At 40.0% G+C, this 20,526-nt stretch overlaps 3 protein-coding genes across 6 annotated transcripts; all 3 read right to left on the bottom strand.

The window, feature by feature from the left end:
- Positions 1-3,279: 3,279 nt before the first annotated feature.
- LOC121986257 (glycosyltransferase BC10-like) lies at positions 3,280-4,743 on the bottom strand. Its single transcript, XM_042540159.1, has 2 exons — positions 4,192-4,743; positions 3,280-4,125 (listed from the first exon to the last, which is right to left on the bottom strand). The coding sequence occupies exons 1-2, from the start codon at positions 4,699-4,701 to the stop codon at positions 3,469-3,471; spliced, it is 1,167 nt and encodes a 388-aa protein (XP_042396093.1). The 5' UTR covers positions 4,702-4,743; the 3' UTR covers positions 3,280-3,468.
- A 1,243-nt stretch (positions 4,744-5,986) lies between these two features.
- On the bottom strand, positions 5,987-10,725 carry LOC121971453 (kinetochore protein NDC80 homolog). Its single transcript, XM_042522734.1, has 4 exons — positions 9,542-10,725; positions 7,312-7,558; positions 6,452-6,598; positions 5,987-6,330 (listed from the first exon to the last, which is right to left on the bottom strand). The coding sequence occupies exons 1-4, from the start codon at positions 10,615-10,617 to the stop codon at positions 6,088-6,090; spliced, it is 1,713 nt and encodes a 570-aa protein (XP_042378668.1). The 5' UTR covers positions 10,618-10,725; the 3' UTR covers positions 5,987-6,087.
- Positions 10,726-16,332: 5,607 nt separating this feature from the next.
- LOC121971463 (protein NTM1-like 9) lies at positions 16,333-19,712 on the bottom strand. 4 transcript variants are annotated; one of them, XM_042522768.1, is made up of 7 exons: positions 19,246-19,712; positions 18,862-19,142; positions 18,269-18,607; positions 17,836-18,186; positions 17,056-17,748; positions 16,852-16,948; positions 16,333-16,779 (listed from the first exon to the last, which is right to left on the bottom strand). In XM_042522768.1, the coding sequence occupies exons 1-7, from the start codon at positions 19,412-19,414 to the stop codon at positions 16,556-16,558; spliced, it is 2,154 nt and encodes a 717-aa protein (XP_042378702.1). In that variant the 5' UTR covers positions 19,415-19,712; the 3' UTR covers positions 16,333-16,555. The 4 variants fall into 4 exon arrangements, with proteins under 4 accessions (XP_042378702.1, XP_042378685.1, XP_042378694.1 ...); XM_042522751.1 differs by having other exon boundaries at positions 16,333-16,785; XM_042522760.1 differs by having other exon boundaries at positions 16,852-16,951.
- Positions 19,713-20,526: the final 814 nt, after the last annotated feature.

Genomic DNA, 20,526 nt, shown 5'->3' on the forward strand with positions numbered 1-20,526 from the left:
AGGTACATGGTGGGATAAATTTTAGGTTAAGTTTCTATGAGATTCAACTCCTGACTGTTATATTAGAAATGTTATGTGTCTATCGTCTATGTTAAAGGATGACTATTATGGCATCCACAATGGGAGCTCTCATTGTGACATGACAACACGGAGGGAGCTCTTTCTCATAGCGGGAGGGAGTGCCTTTGTGTTTTTCGGGCTTTGTGTTTCTGAAGTTGCTTCTTCAAATTTTTAATTTATTTCTTTTAATATTAAAATAATTTTTTAAAAATATTTATAAAAAATAAAAATATGAAGAAAAGATTATATATATATATAAAATAAAATTTGTGGACCTATAAAAGAGTTGTTGAGATTTTTTTTTTTTAATAGTATAGGGATGTGTAAAATTTTTTCCTTATAACATGGTGCAAGGTATATATCTTGCAACAAAGAGGCTCTTTTATGCTCTATATACTCGGATAGATGGATGAATACGGGAAAGAAAAGTTTTCCGTCAGATTTTTTTTTTTCACTATATACTTCACAAAGAATGGATTATCCATCCTTTATCTTATTTTATACTTTATAAAGCGTGCGATAAAATAATAATAATAAAATTATGAAAACAAATATTTAGTTGAAAAAAAGAAATTGTCATTTTTATTTATATATGGATCTATTCAAAATTATAAATTATTAGGACACTTATTTATAAAAAGAGTAATATCATAATTGTCATATTAACAATAAAATAAAATAATAATAGAATTCAAGCATATAAAAGAATTTATCTAGTGGGAAATCACAGCCAAAAAAATGATAAAAGACTGACATAGTTTTATGTACTGATTTATTGAAAATAGTGAATCACACACAAAAAAATAATTTCATAAACTAGAAACCAAGATAACTCATAGGTACAAATTTAGATTGCTAAATAAGAGTCAGCTATCAAAAACATAAAAATACACAGGCTTCCTGACAACAGAACTTACAAATCTTTGATTGGCTGATAGAATTTATTTATTTTTTTCTCTAATCTTAAGTCAAATAAACTTCGAAAAATACTTCGATTCTCATACAATAATATCATGGGAGGATTAGTTCCATTGGACCACCTTCTCCTCCATCATTATTCGTTTGTTTCTGTTCCTGGTAAGGTTGAGTTAATTAGTACAAGATAGAATTGTTATAATAGGATAAGAGTTTGAATTTTAATAAAGTCGAAGAAAAAGTCTTCTCCTCCGTACTAGTATAAAAATAGTCGAGATAAATCGATTTATCTCCTCACAAATGGTCGTGGGGCCGATCGTGTAAGATCGTTAGAGTGACGGATTCCACCTTTTGCTACAATTGTTCATTTGTTGCTGTTGAATCCTGAGAAATTATCTTTGCATGTAAGGTTTAGTTTCAATTTCTTGATTTATTCCCTCCTAATAAGAAAAGTAATATCAATTAATCTCATTGACTATTTTTGAAGTGACCGGTCCGGCCTTACAGAAGTTTTCCACTAACCATCAGGGTAAATCGTGAAGTGCACATGACGGTCAGCCCAAAAGCTCAGCATCCTTTGGTTGCGCCTCATATTTAGAGGAAATTTTTTTACAAATACGTCATAGATGTGAATCGAACTGCAAATGTCTAGGTGACAACCTGGATATTCTACAGTGCCACTATAGTCCCGGAGATAAAAAAAATTGATAATCCCAGTTAGCCTCATTGACTATTCCTAGGTGGCTGACCTTGTCCCACGAAAGTTCCCCACTGATCACTAGGATAAATCAAGAAGCTCATGTGACGACCAGCCCAGAAGTCTAACATTCTTTGGCTGTGCCTCCCATTTAGAGAAAATTCTTACAAAAATATCATAATTAGGGATTGAACCGCGTGTATCTAGATGACAACTTAGATACCCTACTATATCACTATAGCCCTGGGACATTTATTCCCTCTTAAGGGTGTGTTTGGTTCAAGTCATCATCTATAACCTTGGTTATGTGATTACCAGGTAATCACATAACCAAGGTTATGAGAAATAAAAGTTAATCTTAATCTTGTTTGGTTCAACCTAGGTAATGTTATACTCTAATTTAATATTTACCATATTACCCTTATCAATTACATTATTAATTTTTTAGAATAAATTTAATTTAATTAATAATAATTATTACTATTATATTAATTAACAACTTGATAATATATATAATAAATAAGTATAATTGATTTATAATTTTTAAAATTTAAAATAAATCTATATATATTTTAAAATATAATTAAAATAATTTATATATGATTAAAGTTTTAATTTTTTTTTTATGTTTATGTACTTCTCCCTCCTGCCCCCCTTTTTTCTGCTTCGACATCTTCTTCCACGAAGACATCGCCGCACGGACCTCCGGCGCAGCGACTCCTGCACGGACCTCCGACGCAATCTGCGCATCATCTCTATCCAGGTGATGGTTGGCCTCAGCCTTCGTTGCTTCACAGCCACCGCTTGCTCGCCATCGTTGCCGCCACCTGCTCGTTGTCGCCGTTGCTTCGCTATTGCCATCGTTGCTCACTGTCGCTCCTTCTTGCCGTCGACGGGCCACCTCCTCCGGAACCTCCGACGTTGCCACCTGCTCGCCGTCGGCGCCCAGGTGATGGCTGGTCTTACCCGTTCTTCACAGTCGCCGCCTGCTCACCATCACCGCTGCCACCTGCTCGTCGTCGCCGTTGCTTCGCAGTCGCCGTCGTTGCTCACTGTTGCCTCCTTCTTGCCGTCACCGCCATTGCATGTCGCCGTCGTTGCCCCCAGTCGCCGTTGTTGCCTGCTCCTGCTCACCACCTGCTAGTGTCGCAGGGTAATTTTGGGGGAAAAATATTGATAACCCCGGAATAGTGGAAAATCCCATATTTCTAAGGTTATCTGATTCCGGGTTATATTCCCTGATTACTGACGTGGCAGGAATATTACATTACCCGGAATCATTCATTACTTACACCAAACAAGGGTATCCTTGATAACCTATTAAGGTTATCAAGGATAACCCCCAACCAAACACGCCCTAATAATATCATGGGAGGATTGTCAAGATAATAAATTTCATCTTTTAGAGAACCATTTGTTTACTATTGCTCTCATAAAATATCCAAGTGAATGGGTGACATATTTATTATAATGGGATAAAACATCAATTTCCAATGGAAACTTACCTTAAGGGAAAAATAACTCTCATTCCTTATTTAATTTGATAGTCGGCTAGAAATTGACGAGTGATTTATTTATTTATTTTTTTTCAGACGGATGAACGTAATCAAATTGTATTATCATAAAAAGTTACAAAAGGCCTACAAATGCTCTGTTCAAAACATGGCATACTCTAACAAAAAGTTGCAAAAAGCCTACAGATGCTCTGTTCAAAGTGTCCCTGGAGATGGCACTCGACAATTCTTCACTGTTTTTCCCCCTTGTTCATCACACAGAATCAATGAATCAACTAATTTTCATTTTGCTATCGCTTTTGATTTGAAGCCCATCAGCTCCGGCGCGAACCTCATGAGCCTCCGCAGCGAACTGGGCGAGAACTTCCTGGCGAACAAGAAGCAAGTCCTGGTGGCCCGGCCGTTGTAGTCGCAGCTGCTCCCGTTCCTCATCCTCTCCAGCAACTCCGCCGTCACGTGCTCCCCCGAATACATCGCCGGATGCACCCCGCCCCTCGACCAGTCCACCCACGTCACGCTCCGGTTGTGGGTCCGCGCCGGGAACCGCACGCCCACCAGCGTCGGCAAGTAGTGCTCGTCGGCGTAGCAGCGGCTGCAGTGCTTCTGGAAGAGCGGGAAGTAGTCCCTGTCGGCCACGACCGCGACCGCGACTTCGCGGTCGACCTCGAACCACTGCGAGCCCTTGCGCCATAGCCGGGGCTGCAGCCGGGGGCGGAACCGCGCCGGGAATCGTCCGCGGCCCGCGCGTCCGGGGACGTCTTTGGACTCGACGTGGACGCGGGTGGAATTGATGAGGTAGGAGTAGACGGTGGGGAAGTCGAAGAGCGGGATGCAGGACTCCGAGAGGAGGACAAACCTCTGATTGGAGAAGTCGAGGAGGGCGTTGGCCAGGAGCCGCCTCTCGGCCTCCATCATGTTCATCCCACCCCAACTCACCGTCTGAAATAAACAACAACAAAAATACGAACTAAACCGGTCAATTTGAGAAGAAGAAGAAGAAGTGACCTTGCTGGGAATTCGTCGGCACTGGAACACCGATCCATGGGGTTCTGGTTCTGACCCATTGAAATCGGGGTCGGCATGCACGTAGATGGAGTAGGACCCCTCATTCCCCTCGAAGAACCTCTCCCACAGAGGAGCCAGAGGCAGCTCCCCTCGGGTGAGAAACAGAAACGCCACCTTGGGCCTCTGCTCGAATGGCAGCTTCTTGACCCTCGGCACCATGGATGCCCTCCACAGCAGCTCCCCCTCCGTCATGTCGTGCATTACCTCCCTAAGCTCGTGGAATTCACCCAAGCCGCCGCCGCCGCCGCCAGGCTGCTTCTCAGCCGCCGGAGTGTGATTGACCATGGAGGACGGCGGCGGCGGAGTCGAAGAATGTTGGAGGAAGAATCGCAGGGTAGGAGGGGTGAGGTAGAAGCTAGAGATGGTGCCGAGGGCAAAGCCGAGGCCACAGAGGAGAAGAGATTGGAGGAACAGGGAAACGGGGAGCTTCATGTTTTTTGCTTCGGTCATCGATCAAGTGCAATTTCATCTCTGAGAAGGGTAATATTTATAGTGGCAGAGTGGGGAATTCAAAGAGTCAAATTCTGGGGGTTCGCCACTAAATTTAATCTGAATGCTCTTCAATGAATTGGAGAAGCAGAACAAAAATTCCGTCCTGGAGAAGTGAATGAAAAATTAATTTAATTTAAATGGAATTCAATATAATTTTAGAAAAAAAATAGTCCCAATATAAATGGTAGTTTAGTTCTAAGTTAGGAGTTTTAGATAGAGATGACAATGAGTCGGGTTCAGGTCGGATTTTATATCCTCTGTCCTCATATCCATCGGGTATAGGATCTCCGATAGGTATACTCATACTCATTAAATGATCGAATATCTTCTATAATTATAATTTTTCTTCTTTCTATCCAACTATTATCATTCAACAAAAATATATTAAAATTAACAAACTATTAAAAAATATATATAATTAAAAAAATAGATTAAACATCTATATAGTCTCCTCCTAATATCAACAAAAATAGTAAATCAATTTTAGAAAAAAAAATTTCTTTAATATATGTATGTATATTATTTAATCGGGTATTCGGGTCAGGTATCGGGTATTGATAGTACCTCCATACCCTCCTCCATTCGGATCGGATGTCGAATTCTCCATCGAGTTCAGGTCAGATATCGGGTATCATCTCTAATTTTAGAGGTTATATATATATATATATATATATAAAACAATGAAAATGTTTTAACAGATTCCAAGAAATAAGAAGAAGAAAAAATCAAGAAAATCATAGGAAAGTTAGCGCTTCATTTCACTTCCAAAGGAACGTATAGCGACTTTTCTAAGGTCTGACCTTTAGGTGATATCCTATCCACTGGTCCTAGTTCAATCTTTTCAATCGAATTTAGGGATTAATTACTGAATTTTTTTAGAAAAAATGCACACTATTAATCGGCTTGATATTGCGAAGGGGACAAACTACAATAATTGATTTTGGCTCACAGAAGGTGGTGACAAATTATATCGCTAATTCAATACCTTTATTCAGTGTAAGTTGGTCGCGAGCTTGCCCGAGATGGAAGGAGTTTGAGGGAAATGGATTGCTTTTAGGAGTTTACTTTAGATGTATTATGTTTATTCTCGATCTAGAGCTTCAAGATGTAGTTACTAGTGGGCTCGAGGAGTTAGCTGGAACTTGGCCTAAGATCGAGCACAAGCTTCATGTTAGGCCATCATCACTCACATCATATGCATAGGAAACTCAAATCCCAAATGATGTGGAGAGACAGAAGTAACTTGTTCAAGTTATTCAGAATCAAGGATGGTTTGCAATAGATTTTGAGTTAAACCAAGCATTCCAAATTATTACACCAAGTAAAACCATCAGAATTTTGTCATTAACAAGCTCGTTTCACTCGTTTCCAGCCACCTCTACGGATGTCAGAAAGAGCAAACTTTGCTGATAAAGAAGCCAAGAAATCAGCAGTTTCAGATAGTTCTGTCTTCATTTCTGAGATGCTAGACTCCATGAATTCTTTGTATTCTGATACATCATCAATCAGCGTCAACAGTTCACTTGCGCACATCTGAGTTTCTTCATCGGCCTCTTTGGTTGCAACCTGTAGTTCCTTCTCAGATTTCTACAAAAACGACAGTCATTAATCCCTAAAGGAATGCAATGTGCAATGGATGGCATTACCAAGAAATAAGTATATTTATTATGTTGTGTTAATAAAATAACAAGGGCATTAATAAAGCTACCTTTAAAAGTTCTTCTGCCTCTTTTTCAACCATAATCAACTGATGTTCTTCCTTTGTAAACTCCTCTCTCATTTTCTCAGATTTTGCAGAGCATTTAGCTGCATGTTCTTCAATTTCATTCTTTAGCAATATCATCCGAGTATCAGCCTAGAAAACAAGACAACTTAAATACAAATGGTCTGATTTGCATACCATATGCACGCAAGATCATTTTTCATCACTGCAACCCTTCATTCTTTCAGCCAGTGGAGGTTAAAAGAAATTGTGCTATGCAAGATATGGGTTTACATTAGCCCGAAGCAGCTAGCGCTAAAATGATCTAAACCTATAAACATGATTCAGAAAACTATTTGTTTCAACGGGAGTATAACTGACCTGTCATCATCATAATCAAGTTATTGGCTTCCAGAACAAAATTCTTTTTCTAGAGTGTGAGAATGACCACTTCGACATATAATCTCCCTTAAAATATCCACCTTTTAGTAAGACAAACAATAGTTTTAAACTATTGCGTGCTAGATGCAGCAATCAGCTAACTGAGATATCCCCTATTCTTTTTGTTTTAAAAAAAAAATTTAACCATCTTTACTTGTTAAACATAAAGCTTAAGCAAAATTCATATGCCTTGATATCAAGAGTGAAGAAACACAACCGCTGAGTCTTTCTAGGATAAAGGGGGCAATATTGACAAAATCTGATCAACACAGAAATACTTTGATTGAGATTAACACAGAAACACATTTTTCAATTAAAGCACTAGACCACAAGGTCAGTTTTTTTTTTTTTTTTTTGGCACAAGGCAAGTTAGGCTGCTGGAAGAGATGCATCAATGAAAAGTTAAAATTGTTAAGAGAAAGAACCTCATCAATTTTGGAGTGCAAAGAAGCAAGATTGCTCCTTTTATCTGCCAGCATTTTAGCATCTTTTCTTGATTGTTCTTGTAGAGTAGTTGACTCCTCCAACTTTGAGACAGATATTTTCTTTGTCTCTTCAGCAAGAGCATTAATTGCAGGTTTTAAAGTAGCCTTGTAGTTCACTGCAATTACCTCAGCTGGTGAAGATCCTTTAACATTTAACACATACTGAAAATCAGTCCCTAGCTTTAGCCTGAAATCAGCAACAACAAAGAAAACCAGTCATGAGTTTAGAAGAAGAAAGGACCATAATTATCGTCAATAGGGAGTATTACAACAGATATTCAATGAGCTCGAAATCTTGGAAGGTTACTTTCACTCATCTCTCACATCTAAGAAATAAATGACACAGCCATTCAACCTCGGAAAAAAAAAAGTAGAAAAGAAAATGTAACTGTACAAAAACCAAACTTCAGTTCAGCAAGTTAAATATTTCAAGATGTAAACTTCCAGATGGTGACAGAAAAAACTCTATGTAGAATATAATTCAGCATATTTTGCAAACATAGTACCAAAAATAAAACGTAAAGTAACAAGCATTATCAATCAAAAAATGCAGCTAACTTAATTGAAATTGAGAAGAGCTGAACTATAATATAGCCTGGAAGTTGAATCAGCAGTGATCAGAATTGCCACACATTATCAACTGAACAGTATCATTTAAACAGAAATAGAGGTGAAGCTACATCACATTTATATACTGGATCTGAATGCTTCTGCATTTCTGAAAAGCTATAGTCCAGAAACATTAATGAAAAAACCTGATCACAACATAAACCAATCTGAATACTTGCCACAGAAACTCAAAACTCCCTATTCATCCACAAATTTGGCCAACAGATAAAAAAAAAAAATTAGATCTAGAACAATGCAGGTCATTATCATCTGAAAAACTGCAGTGCAGAAACTTTAGTACTCAATTCAAAAAATCTGAACAGAAACCCATGATACAAATAGGAATAAATTTCTTGCTCCTAGTACGTAGATAATCCAAAGATTGCAGCAGTAATCACAGCATACCATACTCTGATTTGAGTAGAAGAAGATTAAATATTGCACAATTTCTCTCCTTCCAAATATTATATAAGATAGTGAGCAACAGGATCTCATATTTTTACCTTTGCACTTGTACCTATGGTATATACTTTCATCTTGTGTCAAGTGAAATTTTTTGTTCCACTTGCCACATGAGAAGGTTTAAAACCTCTGGTACAAACAAGAAAGCTACATATTTCATTCACAGATTCGTCTACAAGCTCAATCTTCTTCCTTTCGTTGCTAGCTCATCTTCTTAGAACTTGTGAGATCAACCTTCGTTTGTGGGTTTGTTCGCCCTTCTTCTTCTGACACGAGCTGATCCTTCACCATGGGGACCAAGTTTTCATGTTGAAACCCTAATTCTATGTCATGCTGATGTCAGGTAGAACCCGTCCAACGATGCCTCTAGGTAAGTTGCTTCTCTTCCTCTACTTCTTTCTTCCCCTCATTGGAATCACTGGTCCCACATAGTCAGCACATTCAAAATAACACTAAATTGTGTCATTTTCAATCTGTGACTGAAACTTAGAATGAGATTTTAAATATTGCTTGTACCCTCAAAAAATTTGTTAATGATCTCCTCAAAAGATAAGTAGTCACCATGATAATTATTTGATAGTTAGAATTTCTTTTATAGTTTGAACTAAAGGCCACTTGAGGATTCACATCCAAAAAACAATTGTTCATTATATTCAGCTTGAGTTACATAAAGGGCATATATTAGACTCAAGAATCCCTATTTCAATAGCCTATCTAATATTTGATGCTTGTTTCAATCATTGTCAAAAAAAAATAAAAAATGAAAGCATATCTTGTATGTACCCTTTACACCATACACTATGACTCCACTCAGCTTAAGGTTAATCGATCTCCATTCTTGATAAGCACATTTCAAGGTGAAGACATCTGAACTAGAGGCAATCCAGATTATCTTTATCACCTTTCTCCACCAAATATATCTACATTAGATACACCCCAAAAATAATAATAATGAAGCATTGATTTTTCTGTTCCAAGATCTAAAAGAATTACTGAAAAATGGTTTTTCCATGTTTACTTAAACTCCAATATAAAATCTAAAAGAATAAAGACGTAAATATTAAGGTTGTAATGAACAAGATAAGTAGTAGAGACATACTCTCTAACAGCCTGATTACTCTGTTCCAAGATCAACTCGATTTCATCGAGTTTCCTGCTGATGGTTGCCTCAAGTTCCCAGGTCTTTTCCTCCAATTCATTTCTCCCGCTCTCTACATCTGCAATGTCCCTCTCTACCCTCTGCATCTCCCTTTTCATCCTATCCATATCACGCACGTTGACAACCTGGGTATCAATCCGCCTTTGCAATTCTTCATTTTCCTTGCATAACCTATCGCTCTCCTTTTCCTTGGCCTCATGCTCCTTCTCCCACTCCTGCATTGAAGCTTCCATTGCAGCCACCTTTCCACCCCAAGTGTCCACCACCGCCTGGAACTTCTTGACGTCCTCGACCAACATCCCCTTCTCCCTTTCCAGGGCTACCTTCTTTGATGGCTCCGCTAGACAAGTTTGAAGTTTTGCCTTCAGATCCTCGGCCTCCCTCTCGCGGGCCTCCATGGCTGCAGCAGTATCGGCAGCCTGGTGTTGGGCCTTGCCGAGGTACTCCTCATCGAGATCCTCAACAGCGTCATCTTCACCGGTGATGAAGTGGGAGTAGCTGCGAGTTACAAAGAAGAGAAATTCGTCGTGCTGATCTGTCTGCGGGGAGGAAGAGGCGGTGGTGGGCTCAGTTACGAGGACGAATTGAACGAGCCAGTGGAGGACGGAGAGAACATGCGGCCAAGCGTGGGGGGTGCCGGGCGCCTTGAGGGCCGAGCGATTGAGCTTGAGGGGGCAGTGGAGATGATGGAGGAGTGAGGGAAGGTCCTCACCGAGGTCGTGTAAGGGATAATCGAGGCAACCGAGCATGAAGTGGAGCGCCTCGGTAATATCTCGGGCGGCGGGGAGAGGGGGCTTAAGGGTGACAGGAGCGGAGTGGGAGGCGAGGAAAGCGTTGACGGATTGGAGTGCGGCGGCCTGGGCGGGCCGATCCGTCAGTAGGGCGGAAGGAGCGGCAGAGGCAGGGCGACCGCCCACGGAGGAAGGCCGACTACTGGCCAGGCTGGCGTCGGAATCCCGAGCTACGGCGAGTCCGCGGCCGCGGCCACCGCCCCCTCGCGCTGGTCCTCTTCGCATCCGGCTGACGCTCGCTAGGGCAAAGAGTTTGCCCCCACAGGCGTAGATGAGTTTTCAAATCCCTTGGGAATAAGTTCCTCCCATCCCTTTCCACAAGGCTTTCACGCGGGCAATGCATTTTAGAAAACCAGTTCTTCATTATGATTTTGATTTTTTTTTTTTTTAAAAAAAAAGAATAATAATAAATACATGCTTGAAGTCCCAGATCTTGCTTAAAATTTAAGGGTGCTTTTAGTTTACGTTTTTTTTTATTTTTTTAAAATATGCATTTTCTAAGAAATAGAATATAAACAACAATATTTTTTTATTTTTTTATTTCAGTTTAGTGATCCTTTAAAATTTGACATTATTTTCTATATAAATATAATAAAATAGCAAACTAATATTAGCTTTTATTTAAACTAATTAAAATGAGTATAAATTTAAAAAAAATACTGCCAAATATTAAACAACAATAAGCGTCTGGAACCTTATTCAATAGGTACTTCCGTTATAAATATCAATAAAAATAAATAAACTATAATAAAATCAAATAGCTTATAATTTATTACCAATATTAAAATGAGATGGGTGATCTTGAATTTTGATTTTGATTTTTTTAAATTAATAAGGGTACGTTTGGTTTACCTATTTTTCATTTTTATTTTTTGAAAAATATGTATTTTTAAAAAATAATGTTTGGTTTGTATTTTCTATGTCTATTTTATAAAAAAAATAGATAGTATTTTTTGGAAAAATAAAAAATGACTAAAAAATTATTTTCTATTTTTTAAAAAAATATATATTTTTTAAAAAATAAAAATGAAATACGCTTAAACTAAACGTACCCTAAGCTTTCGTAACGGAGAAAAAAGTGACTGATGTTTTATATTGAATGGATGAAGGGTCATTGATTCCTATTGTTATTAAGAAAGAAGACTGCCCTATTGTTATTAAGAAAGAAGACTGTTATTTTGCGTCTAATAGATGAGAAACTTTTATTTTTTTTGTTCCTATAAAGACAGGGAAAGAAAAAGTAAGGAAGGGTGATCATCGATAAGGGAGGAGAAAAAGAGATCAAATTACTAGTGAGAGAGGGGAAGGGAATGTAATGCTATAGGATCATTGATAAAGGAAGGAAAGGATGTGGGGGCAGACCTCATGGAGATGCCAAGTTGATTAAAAGATGACAAATTTACTATAATTAAATATGAATTAATTGAATTCATGTCCTTGAAAAAAAAAACTCCTCTTATAATTATTGGTACCTCAACATAATTTTGATTTGATTAAATAAGTTAAGTTAGGTCCTGTTATGTTTAACCCTGTATCTAAATGTGTAGGAACTTAGGAGCACAGAAAGTCGAGCGAAAGACGCAGCTAGCAAGAAGGATGACACGGGAGAGAGCTGACGGGCTCGATGCGTCTGAGAGACGAGAAGCTGCGGAAGAGTACATCGACGGACGAGAAGGAAGCGTGCGCTGTTTCTGAGGGACAAGAAGTCAAAGCGGAAGATTGCTCGTGGAGCAAAAGGCGTAGCTATCCAAGGAACAAAAAGTTATGGTAGAGTATGCTGGCGGACGAGAAGGAAGCAAGCAGCGATTCCGAGGGACGAGAAGCCGGAGCGGAAGTTTGCTCGAGGAGGTTGGAAGTTGTGTTCGAGTGAGCCCTACTCTGGATGGCTGAAATCACCCAAGCGAGCGGAGCCGGAGTGGAAGTTTGCTCGAGAAGACCGGAAATTGGGTTCGGATGAGCCCTATTCTGGATGTCCGAAATCACCCAAGCGAGTAGAGCCGGAGCGGAAGACCGGACCGATACGAACGGAACCGGAGCAAGAGACCAGGACCAAAAATCAGCAAAAGCTGATTTTTGGCCTCGAGGTGCGCCTGAAACCCTTCCGGGCGCCCGGACCTAATTCTTAGCCAATTCTACGTGGCATTTGAACGTTGCGTCAGGGATAAAATTTTATCTCATTCCAAGCACTTGGAACCCTTTCAAGTGCCCTGAGCAGGGTTATATAAGCAACTCTGCTCCTAGAAGCTAATAAGAACATGAATTAAAAAGTAATAATACTTATGCTTGAATTTGTCTGAGTTTAGCTTTGTTTTGTCAACTTTGAATGCTGTAAGAGGCTTCTTCGCCCAGAGGAGATTTTTAATACACTTTTTCATCTGTCTTACATTAACAATCTTCCTGGTTGTAACCAAGTAAATCTGTTGAGCCTTGTCTTTTTAATTTATTATTATTTCTATGTTTATGTAAGTGTTTTAATTAAGTTATAAGTCTAAGAAAGGTTCTTTTTGTTTTATTTTTGTGCAAAGGCTATTCACCCCCCTCTAGCTGGTCGCCAAGGGTTCTAACGAGTGGTATTAGAGTCAGGATGCTTCAGGAGGATTAACCGCCAAACGAAGCACATGAGATGGTCGGACCAAGCATCTACCCACCAAAGTCCGAGAGGGAGTTTGCGAGTTGGAAAAAACGAATGGAGGTATTTTTAAAACTAATTTTGAATTACTTTTAATAATAAAATTCGGTTTTGTAGCACCCGAAGGTAAGGAAGAATACCAGTGGACGAAGAAGGAGCAGGCTGACTTCGTGGCAAACGACAAAGAAAAGTTCCATCTATTAAGCGTCCTACCGCTACAAGAAGTCAATCGGATCGGCGCCTACAACTCGACAAAGGAGCTTTGGGAGAAGTTCCTTGAGCTACACGAAAGGATGTCCAAAGCCAAGCTCACGAGACGGGATCTGCTAAGGAACCAGCTAAGTAACATAAAATTGGAAGCAGAAGAAACCGTTGCACATTTTCACTCGAGAATGAAAGAACTAATCAACAGACTCACAAATCTCAGAGAAAAGGTAAGTAACCAAGATTCGCTAAGGTACATGCTTAATGTATTTCCTAAAACTACCGAGTGGGTATCATTAGTAGATGCTTACTATATATCTAAAGATTTAGAATCTATCACCTTAGAATAAGAAATGTTTTCAACATTTGAAGTCCATGAAACGAGATGTGCAGATTCGAAGAAGGAGCCGAAGCACAAGAAGAAAGCAAGCAGCGATTCCGAGGGACGAGAAGTCGGAGTAGAAGTTTGCTCTAGAAGGCCGGAAGTTGAGTTTGGGTGAGCCCTATTCCGGATGGCCGAAATAACCCAAACGAGCGGAATCGGAGCGGAAGATCCGGACCAATAAGAGCAGAACCGGAGCAGGAGACCGAGATAAAAAATCAACAAAAGCTGATTTTTGGCCTCGGGGCGCCCGAACCAGACCGAGATACCCAGACCTAGTCGGGGCGCCCGGACTGGGGGCACTTGGACTAGTCCCGGGCACCCGGACTGGGGCGCTCGGACTAGTCCCGACCGCTCGGACTTCGGGCGCCCGAAATCCAATTCTTAACCAATTCAACGTGACGTTTGAACATTGCGTGAGGGATAAAGTTTTATCCCATTTTAGGCACCTGGAATCTTTCTAGGCACCCCGAGCTGGGCTATATAAGTAGCTCTGGTCCTAGAAGCTAATAAGAATAAGAATTACAAAGTAACAACACTTATGCTTGAGTTTATCTGAGTTTACCTTTATTTTGTCAGCTTTGAATGCTGTAAGAGCCTTCTCCGCCTAGAGGAGATTTTTAGTGTACTTTTTCATCTACCTTGGATTAACAACCTCTCCGGTTATAATCAAGTAAATCTGTTGAGCCTCGTCCTTTTAGTTTATTATTATTTTTATGTTTATGAAAGTGTATTAATAATTAAGTTATAAGTCCGAGAAAAGTTCTTTTTGTTTTGTTTTTGTGCAGGCTATTCACCCCCTCTCTAGCCGGCCACCAAGGGTCCTAACAATAGTCACATCGGATATAAGTTGATTCCATGATTTATCTTCCTTCATATATGTTCCTGTCCGAAGACAGAGAAGGTAGCAAGCTGGGGATGTGGCTTGAAGGTGGACGAAGCGAAGACTCCACGTGACCCTACAACACAAGGGGTGTTAGTGTTGGGTTGGGAAGGGATTCTCGATGTTGGCCCTCCGACGCTCAAGTCAGTTTTCGACGAAATGGAGAGTAATCAGAATGTGATAACAAAGAGCATGTAAAATAACAAAGTTATGCATATCTCCACCTGTAAATGGGAACCCCCTTTTATAGTATTATTGTAATGTCTGCACATGTATCTCAAAGTAAGCGCATGTTTTCCCAAGCATCTTAGGAAAAAACAAGTTCAAAAATGTCTCTGGTACTTTTCCTTAAACAAACATACAAATCTTTGATGTAATAGGCTAGAAACTTCTATTGTATGATTCGTCTGCGGAACATGCTCCGTTGTCAATGGCACAAACCTCTAAAAGGATAAGAGGAGATATGTAAGTGGGTCCCGCTGTAGGTCGACTGGTGGTCGTTCGGTCGGGACATACCCCGCTCGGTTGTGCTAAATCAAGGCATTCTCCTTTCACTTAGTTTTCCCGTACTGAAGGGCTCCTCGCCCGACCGGACATGTTGCCCGCCCGACAAGGATAGTGGTTGGGGGATGTATTGTTTGTTTATCTCATAACTTTATGTTGTCCACTCGGCCTTGCTCGCCCATCCGGGAGTGCAGTCCGTACGACCATAACTCCATTCAGCCAACTTGGCCTGCTTTGTGGACAGCGTCTCTTGACTTTCCTTGACTTTGACTTCTACGTCAGCCGATCTCCCCTGCTTTGACCCCTTGATTGGACTTCCTTTTTTACCACCGGATCAATATAATTTAGGAATGAAATATAAAAAAATGAGTATACTATGAGATTGAAATATAACAAAATCTATTCAATTTAAGATCAAATAGCTACTAGGGGTTCTCATGTGAGCAAGGCCGCCATTCGTGGCAGTGCGAGGCGTGGCCGCTTGAGTTGACCTCATTAGCGCAGGATAGTCGATCCTGGAGCGCAACGAGACCTCGCGCACTGGGTCACCGAACACAACTGCACTAGGTCACCTCGTGCAGCCATCGCTTGAGAGTTGAGATCGAGCAAGGCGACCTTATAGGGCTGGCGCGGGGTCATCGTTATTGCCAGGCCTAATCATGAGTGGGATTGGAAGAAATTCGATAATATTCGCATATAATTCATAAACCCATTAAGTAAACAAAACACACTCTATTTTGAAAAATAAAATTTGAAAAACTCCATCCTATAAATTTTTTTCATAATTTTTATTTCATCCTCTCAAATAATTTTAATTTTTATTCAATTCTTCCAATTGATCGATTAGGCTTCATAAAATTTTTTCATAGATCATAAAAATAAATCGTGCAACACTCACAAAGATGCATTCAAACCATTAACATTTTTAAATTTATCATTTCACTGGAGAAATCTTCAGTTAGTAGAAAATTGGACCTTAGATGTAAGATTACTATTTAGAGAGCCTAACAAATCGAATAATTAACCCATAAAAAATTTCCATCAATTATTAGGATATATATATATATGTGTGTGGCATTCTACACTTTATAAGCGTCATTAATTTATTCCTCTAGACATTTGAAATAAAAAAAAGATAATCCATGATATTATAAAAGTATTGTAGATTGCCCAATAATAATAAAACTATAAAGTATATCCTATTTTATGCTTTATAAAGTGTCCGATAAAATAATAATAATAATGAAATTATAAAAACACATAATTAATTGAGATACATGAAATTGTCATTTTTATTTATATTCTATTTTATTTTATGTACTGATTTAAAGAAAATACTGGAGCACACCCAAAAATAATTTTATAAACTAGAAACCAAAATAACTCATAGATACAAATTTAGATGCTAAATAAGAGTCAGCTATCCAAAAAAAGCCAAAAGAAAAAAATACACAAGCTTGACAACAGAACTTCTAAACCTTTAACATCGCCATGAAACCGAAAAAAATTAGCATAGAATCTACCACATAACTCTTAGACACAGCTAGAATCTACCACATAACTACTCCACAGTTGAGATCCCTAACCGATAAATCCCAGAAACAAATAGCAAAACCATCAGTGAGAGAACCAGATAGATCATATGAGCAACAACTGAATGATTCATCAATCCCATCGAATTTGAAGACTGCTTGACTGACTTATCACAGCCATCTGCTGATTTCTTCCTTAGCCTCATCATAGACTCAGGGTTTTGGTGGTTACTTGAAGAACTAGTTGTTTCATCTGCATCTAAAAGCTGTAGTTAGTGGGTGTACCGATTAGACGAACCTAACAAAATGACGGCTAATTGTTTACCATGAATAGAAAACTGCTCGAGCTTATTGGGAGAAGTCGGCAAAGTATTCTCCTTGCCTTCAGAAATCTTGTCACCCAAAGAATCTCCAGCATGCTGCTGCTGATAGAAAAGAAAATAAAAGAAAAAACACCATCAGTTAATATAAATACTGAGAAGAATCGAGAATAAGCCAAGTGCATAATATGCAAAAAGATATTTCTCACCTCAATATTTTCCACTTCCTCGGTATCGTTATCTCCAACTTGTGATTCACTATCAGAAGTTGATTGCAGCAGACTCTTGTTACTCGAATGCTTATCCTGTGGGGAAAGTGCATTTGGAGAATGTTGCACTCCTCGATCTCTTATCTTGATTCCAATCTCCATGCTCTCATTAAGTTTATCAGTTATACTCTTATCAGAAGAAGATTCTTCGGTGCTGTCAGACAAAGTCTGTGATGCTTTTGGAATTGAATTCTTGTCTTCATCGTCAACCATGTGGTTACTTTCAGTATCAGCATCAGCACCAGTAGACGGTACCCCGATGTAACCTTGCAAACAGATCCTTCTTATTGCTATGCCCTGCTTCGATAATGAATTGCTCGAGGGTGGTTCATGATTATTTGTCTGAGGACTCCTGATCTTGATTCCAGGCATCTCGGAATCTTCTTCCGTGGTAACAGATATTTTGCTCAGGTTATTAAATTCCTCAATACTGTTGAACAATTCGTCCATAGATTCTGCACCAGCATCAACTGAATATCCGTCTGGCCCAGTAATGCCGTAAGGAAATAGACTAGCATTTTCATATACGGTGCTTAACTGAGTTGCCGATTCAGGATATAGAGAAGAACCATCCATCTGCAACAAATCACTCGACCAAAGAGATGACTCATGAAACCGCTGAGAAGTAGCACCCTGAATTATATTTAAAAAAGAAAAGAAATGAGAACACCAAAGCATAATTTGATTTTAAGTAATTGATTCAATTATGACAAATGTTACCTGGGTTAAACACGGTTCAATCTCTATTTCACTGTTTGATCCACTATCCTTGCATGATGCAGAATCCCAGGGGGGTGCCTGTTTGACTAAACTCTCAGCAGGCGATTCTTTTGGAAAGCTACATGCACCAGAAGAACAATCATCTGAATCAAGCATTGAGTTCAATAATGCATTCAGATAGTCATCATCATCAAATGGATTGGATCCCATATGGGATTCCTGGTTCATGACACTGCTCGAAGGATTGTCTGGGATTTGCAGCATTGGAGAACTGATATTGGAAAAACCATGGCCTACTCGTTCATCCACACCATCACAAAGTTGGAATAAAAAATCTTGCAGAGGGTCAGCCTGCAATTTTGTGCTTACATGAAAATAAAGAAGGTAAAACAAATAAAAAGAAAAATTCTTGTATTAGACAGTTCATCCTCACCGTTTCTCCCAATTTAGTCTCTTCATTGAGCAAAGCCATATTACAGCAATCTGTCTCTGGGTTTACAGGGGCTCTAGTTGAACACTGACCTTTATCAGCAACCCACATCTCAATACCGTCGAGCTGCTTTTTAGCAGAACCAGGACTCTCTATCGGTCCTTCTTGCAAGACAGACTTTGGAGATTCATGGTTTGACTGAATTTCAATTTCCCCTACAGCATCAACACCGTTTTGCATTCCATCAGGGGAAAAATCATGGATCTCCGAGTCATCAGTCTTGGAGCTGGGACTTTTCTCTTCAGACTTTTTGTTAAATAAGCGATAAAGGACATAACTGCCCTGTTAAAAACGAAACTACACACTCAATATCTGAAAATAAGAACAATTGTAAATAGATATGAAGTCCAACTTCCAAAAAAAACTGATATATTTTGGTGTGAGTGAAAGAAATATCAAGTTGCCACAGATTTACTTTCGTTGGATAGCTAAAATTAGAACGGGAACTAGTTCGGATACTTTTCTGCAATCTAAACAGGAATGGAGGAAGTAGAACAAGAATGAAAATAATCGAACACGAAGACATATGTGCAAACCTCATCACCAGATTCAAATTCCGGCTCAGTTGTGCGGTACTCGTGCATAATCCAGTAAGTCCGGACACCCTTTGGAGCTCGTCCTTCATGGAAAACCAGCGTCTTTTTCATGCCGATAACCAAACCCTTCCCCCCAGAAGACCGTATCATCCGGTCCCTTCCAGTGGCCTTCCAGTAGCCGTGCTTGGTTGCGCGATTGGACCTGTGACCGCTCGGATACTTCCGATCCTTTGGCGCAAAGAAGAACCATTCGGGATCCTCCGACTTGATCAGGGATTTCGCTACGCCACCCAACAACATCGAACAAAATAACCAATTAAAAAAAATCACACTTTTATCAAATAAATAATTTACCAGAGACCAAAACTACAGAAACCAAAGTACCAGGAAGCTCCCACGGTTCGCACTTGCAGACATCAATCTCCGGGATGACTTCCACTTCGGATTTGATCCGGCCGGTGATCTTGTTCTTGAGGTAGTGGTTGACGAGCTCCTCGTCCTTAGGTTGGAACCGAAAACCCAGGGGCAAAGACTGCAGCGCAATCGCCGGCATCGCTGGATCTCCTCTCCTGCTGCTACCAGCTAAAGCGTACCGATATTCCAAAACGAAATAAAGAGCTTTTTGCTACTCGAATCTGCCGAACAAGAACACGAAACCGAGGGATCGAAAGAGCACTAAACAAATTGCATCTTCAGCCTCTGTGACTGCTCTAGGGTTTGGGCTTTGGGAAAAAGATGGGAGCCCCTTTCTTCTTTTCCAAGGAAGCGAAGGCGGACGAAGGAGCTCTACCTTTGGCTTTATGACGCGTCGTGGAGAAGCCGGATATTAACCTTTTAAAGGAGGCAGGCTCCTTGCCTTCGACAAACAGCCTTGTAATGGAGCTACTAACGCACAGTAGTGCCCCTTGATTAGAGGGAAAGCTCATTGGCATTTTGGTAATTTCAATAGCAAAGTAGAGACGCCGACCACGTTTGTCAGACGGGAACCCAATAGAATATCGACGCGTGGGGGTGAGCGCCCATCGGAAGCCTAGCAGACTGAGGATGGTAACATCGATACGTAATCTGTTCCACCGTTCGATCGTTAATTTACGGTAAATGGGCTTGGTGGATTGTCTTTAGGCACTGGGATGACCCAAGTATCTGGTCCGAATCAAAGATCTGCTAATTCTGGGACCCAACATTAACAACTATACATAGAGTGGGTAATTTACGGGTGTGTACGTGTTAATAAGCAGGTGCGTCTCGGCGTGGTTTAAGGATGAATTATATATATATATATATATATAATGGTGATATCTGCGGGACTTCATTTCCGCGCTTGTGCGCGACTGCAGAAAATGAAAGTCGACGTGGCTTATTTTATTTCCTTCTTTTCCTTAGCCATTACGTGGCTTTATTTGATGTTTCTTTTATTTGACTTATACAATGCTTTGCTTTTTCACATAACGTCGCGCACAACTCTCTTCGGCAAGGAAAAACGACGAAGCTAGGGCACGCCGTCCTCACCGCGAAGCTGTTCTCTCGGCCGCGAAGCTTCGCCGCGAAGCTGTTCTCTCGCCCGCAAAGCTTCGTAGCGAAGCTAGGGTAGCAAGGCGACGCTCTCTGTGCTCATCAACTCTCACAGCGACGAAGCGAAGCTCTACATTCTCGCCCCGACGCTCG

This window comes from Zingiber officinale, chromosome 1B (genome assembly GCF_018446385.1).
Source record: "Zingiber officinale cultivar Zhangliang chromosome 1B, Zo_v1.1, whole genome shotgun sequence".
NCBI lineage: Eukaryota > Viridiplantae > Streptophyta > Magnoliopsida > Zingiberales > Zingiberaceae > Zingiber > Zingiber officinale.

Coding starts and splice junctions, on each gene's coding strand:
- LOC121986257 (XM_042540159.1), bottom strand. CDS start 4,701: ATGACCGAAGCAAAAAACATGAAGCTCCCCGTTTCCCTGTTCCTCCAA. Junction 4,126..4,191: donor GCCGACGAATTCCCAGCAAG/GTCACTTCTTCT, acceptor TGTTTATTTCAG/ACGGTGAGTTGGGGTGGGAT.
- LOC121971453 (XM_042522734.1), bottom strand. CDS start 10,617: ATGCGAAGAGGACCAGCGCGAGGGGGCGGTGGCCGCGGCCGCGGACTC. Junction 7,559..9,541: donor AGTAATCAGGCTGTTAGAGA/GTATGTCTCTAC, acceptor TGCTGATTTCAG/GCTAAAGCTAGGGACTGATT. Junction 6,331..6,451: donor AGGCAGAAGAACTTTTAAAG/GTAGCTTTATTA, acceptor TCGTTTTTGTAG/AAATCTGAGAAGGAACTACA.
- LOC121971463 (XM_042522743.1), bottom strand. CDS start 19,414: ATGCCGGCGATTGCGCTGCAGTCTTTGCCCCTGGGTTTTCGGTTCCAA. Junction 18,608..18,861: donor AATTTGAATCTGGTGATGAG/GTTTGCACATAT, acceptor CGTTTTTAACAG/GGCAGTTATGTCCTTTATCG. Junction 16,786..16,851: donor CGAGCAGTTTTCTATTCATG/GTAAACAATTAG, acceptor TACAGCTTTTAG/ATGCAGATGAAACAACTAGT.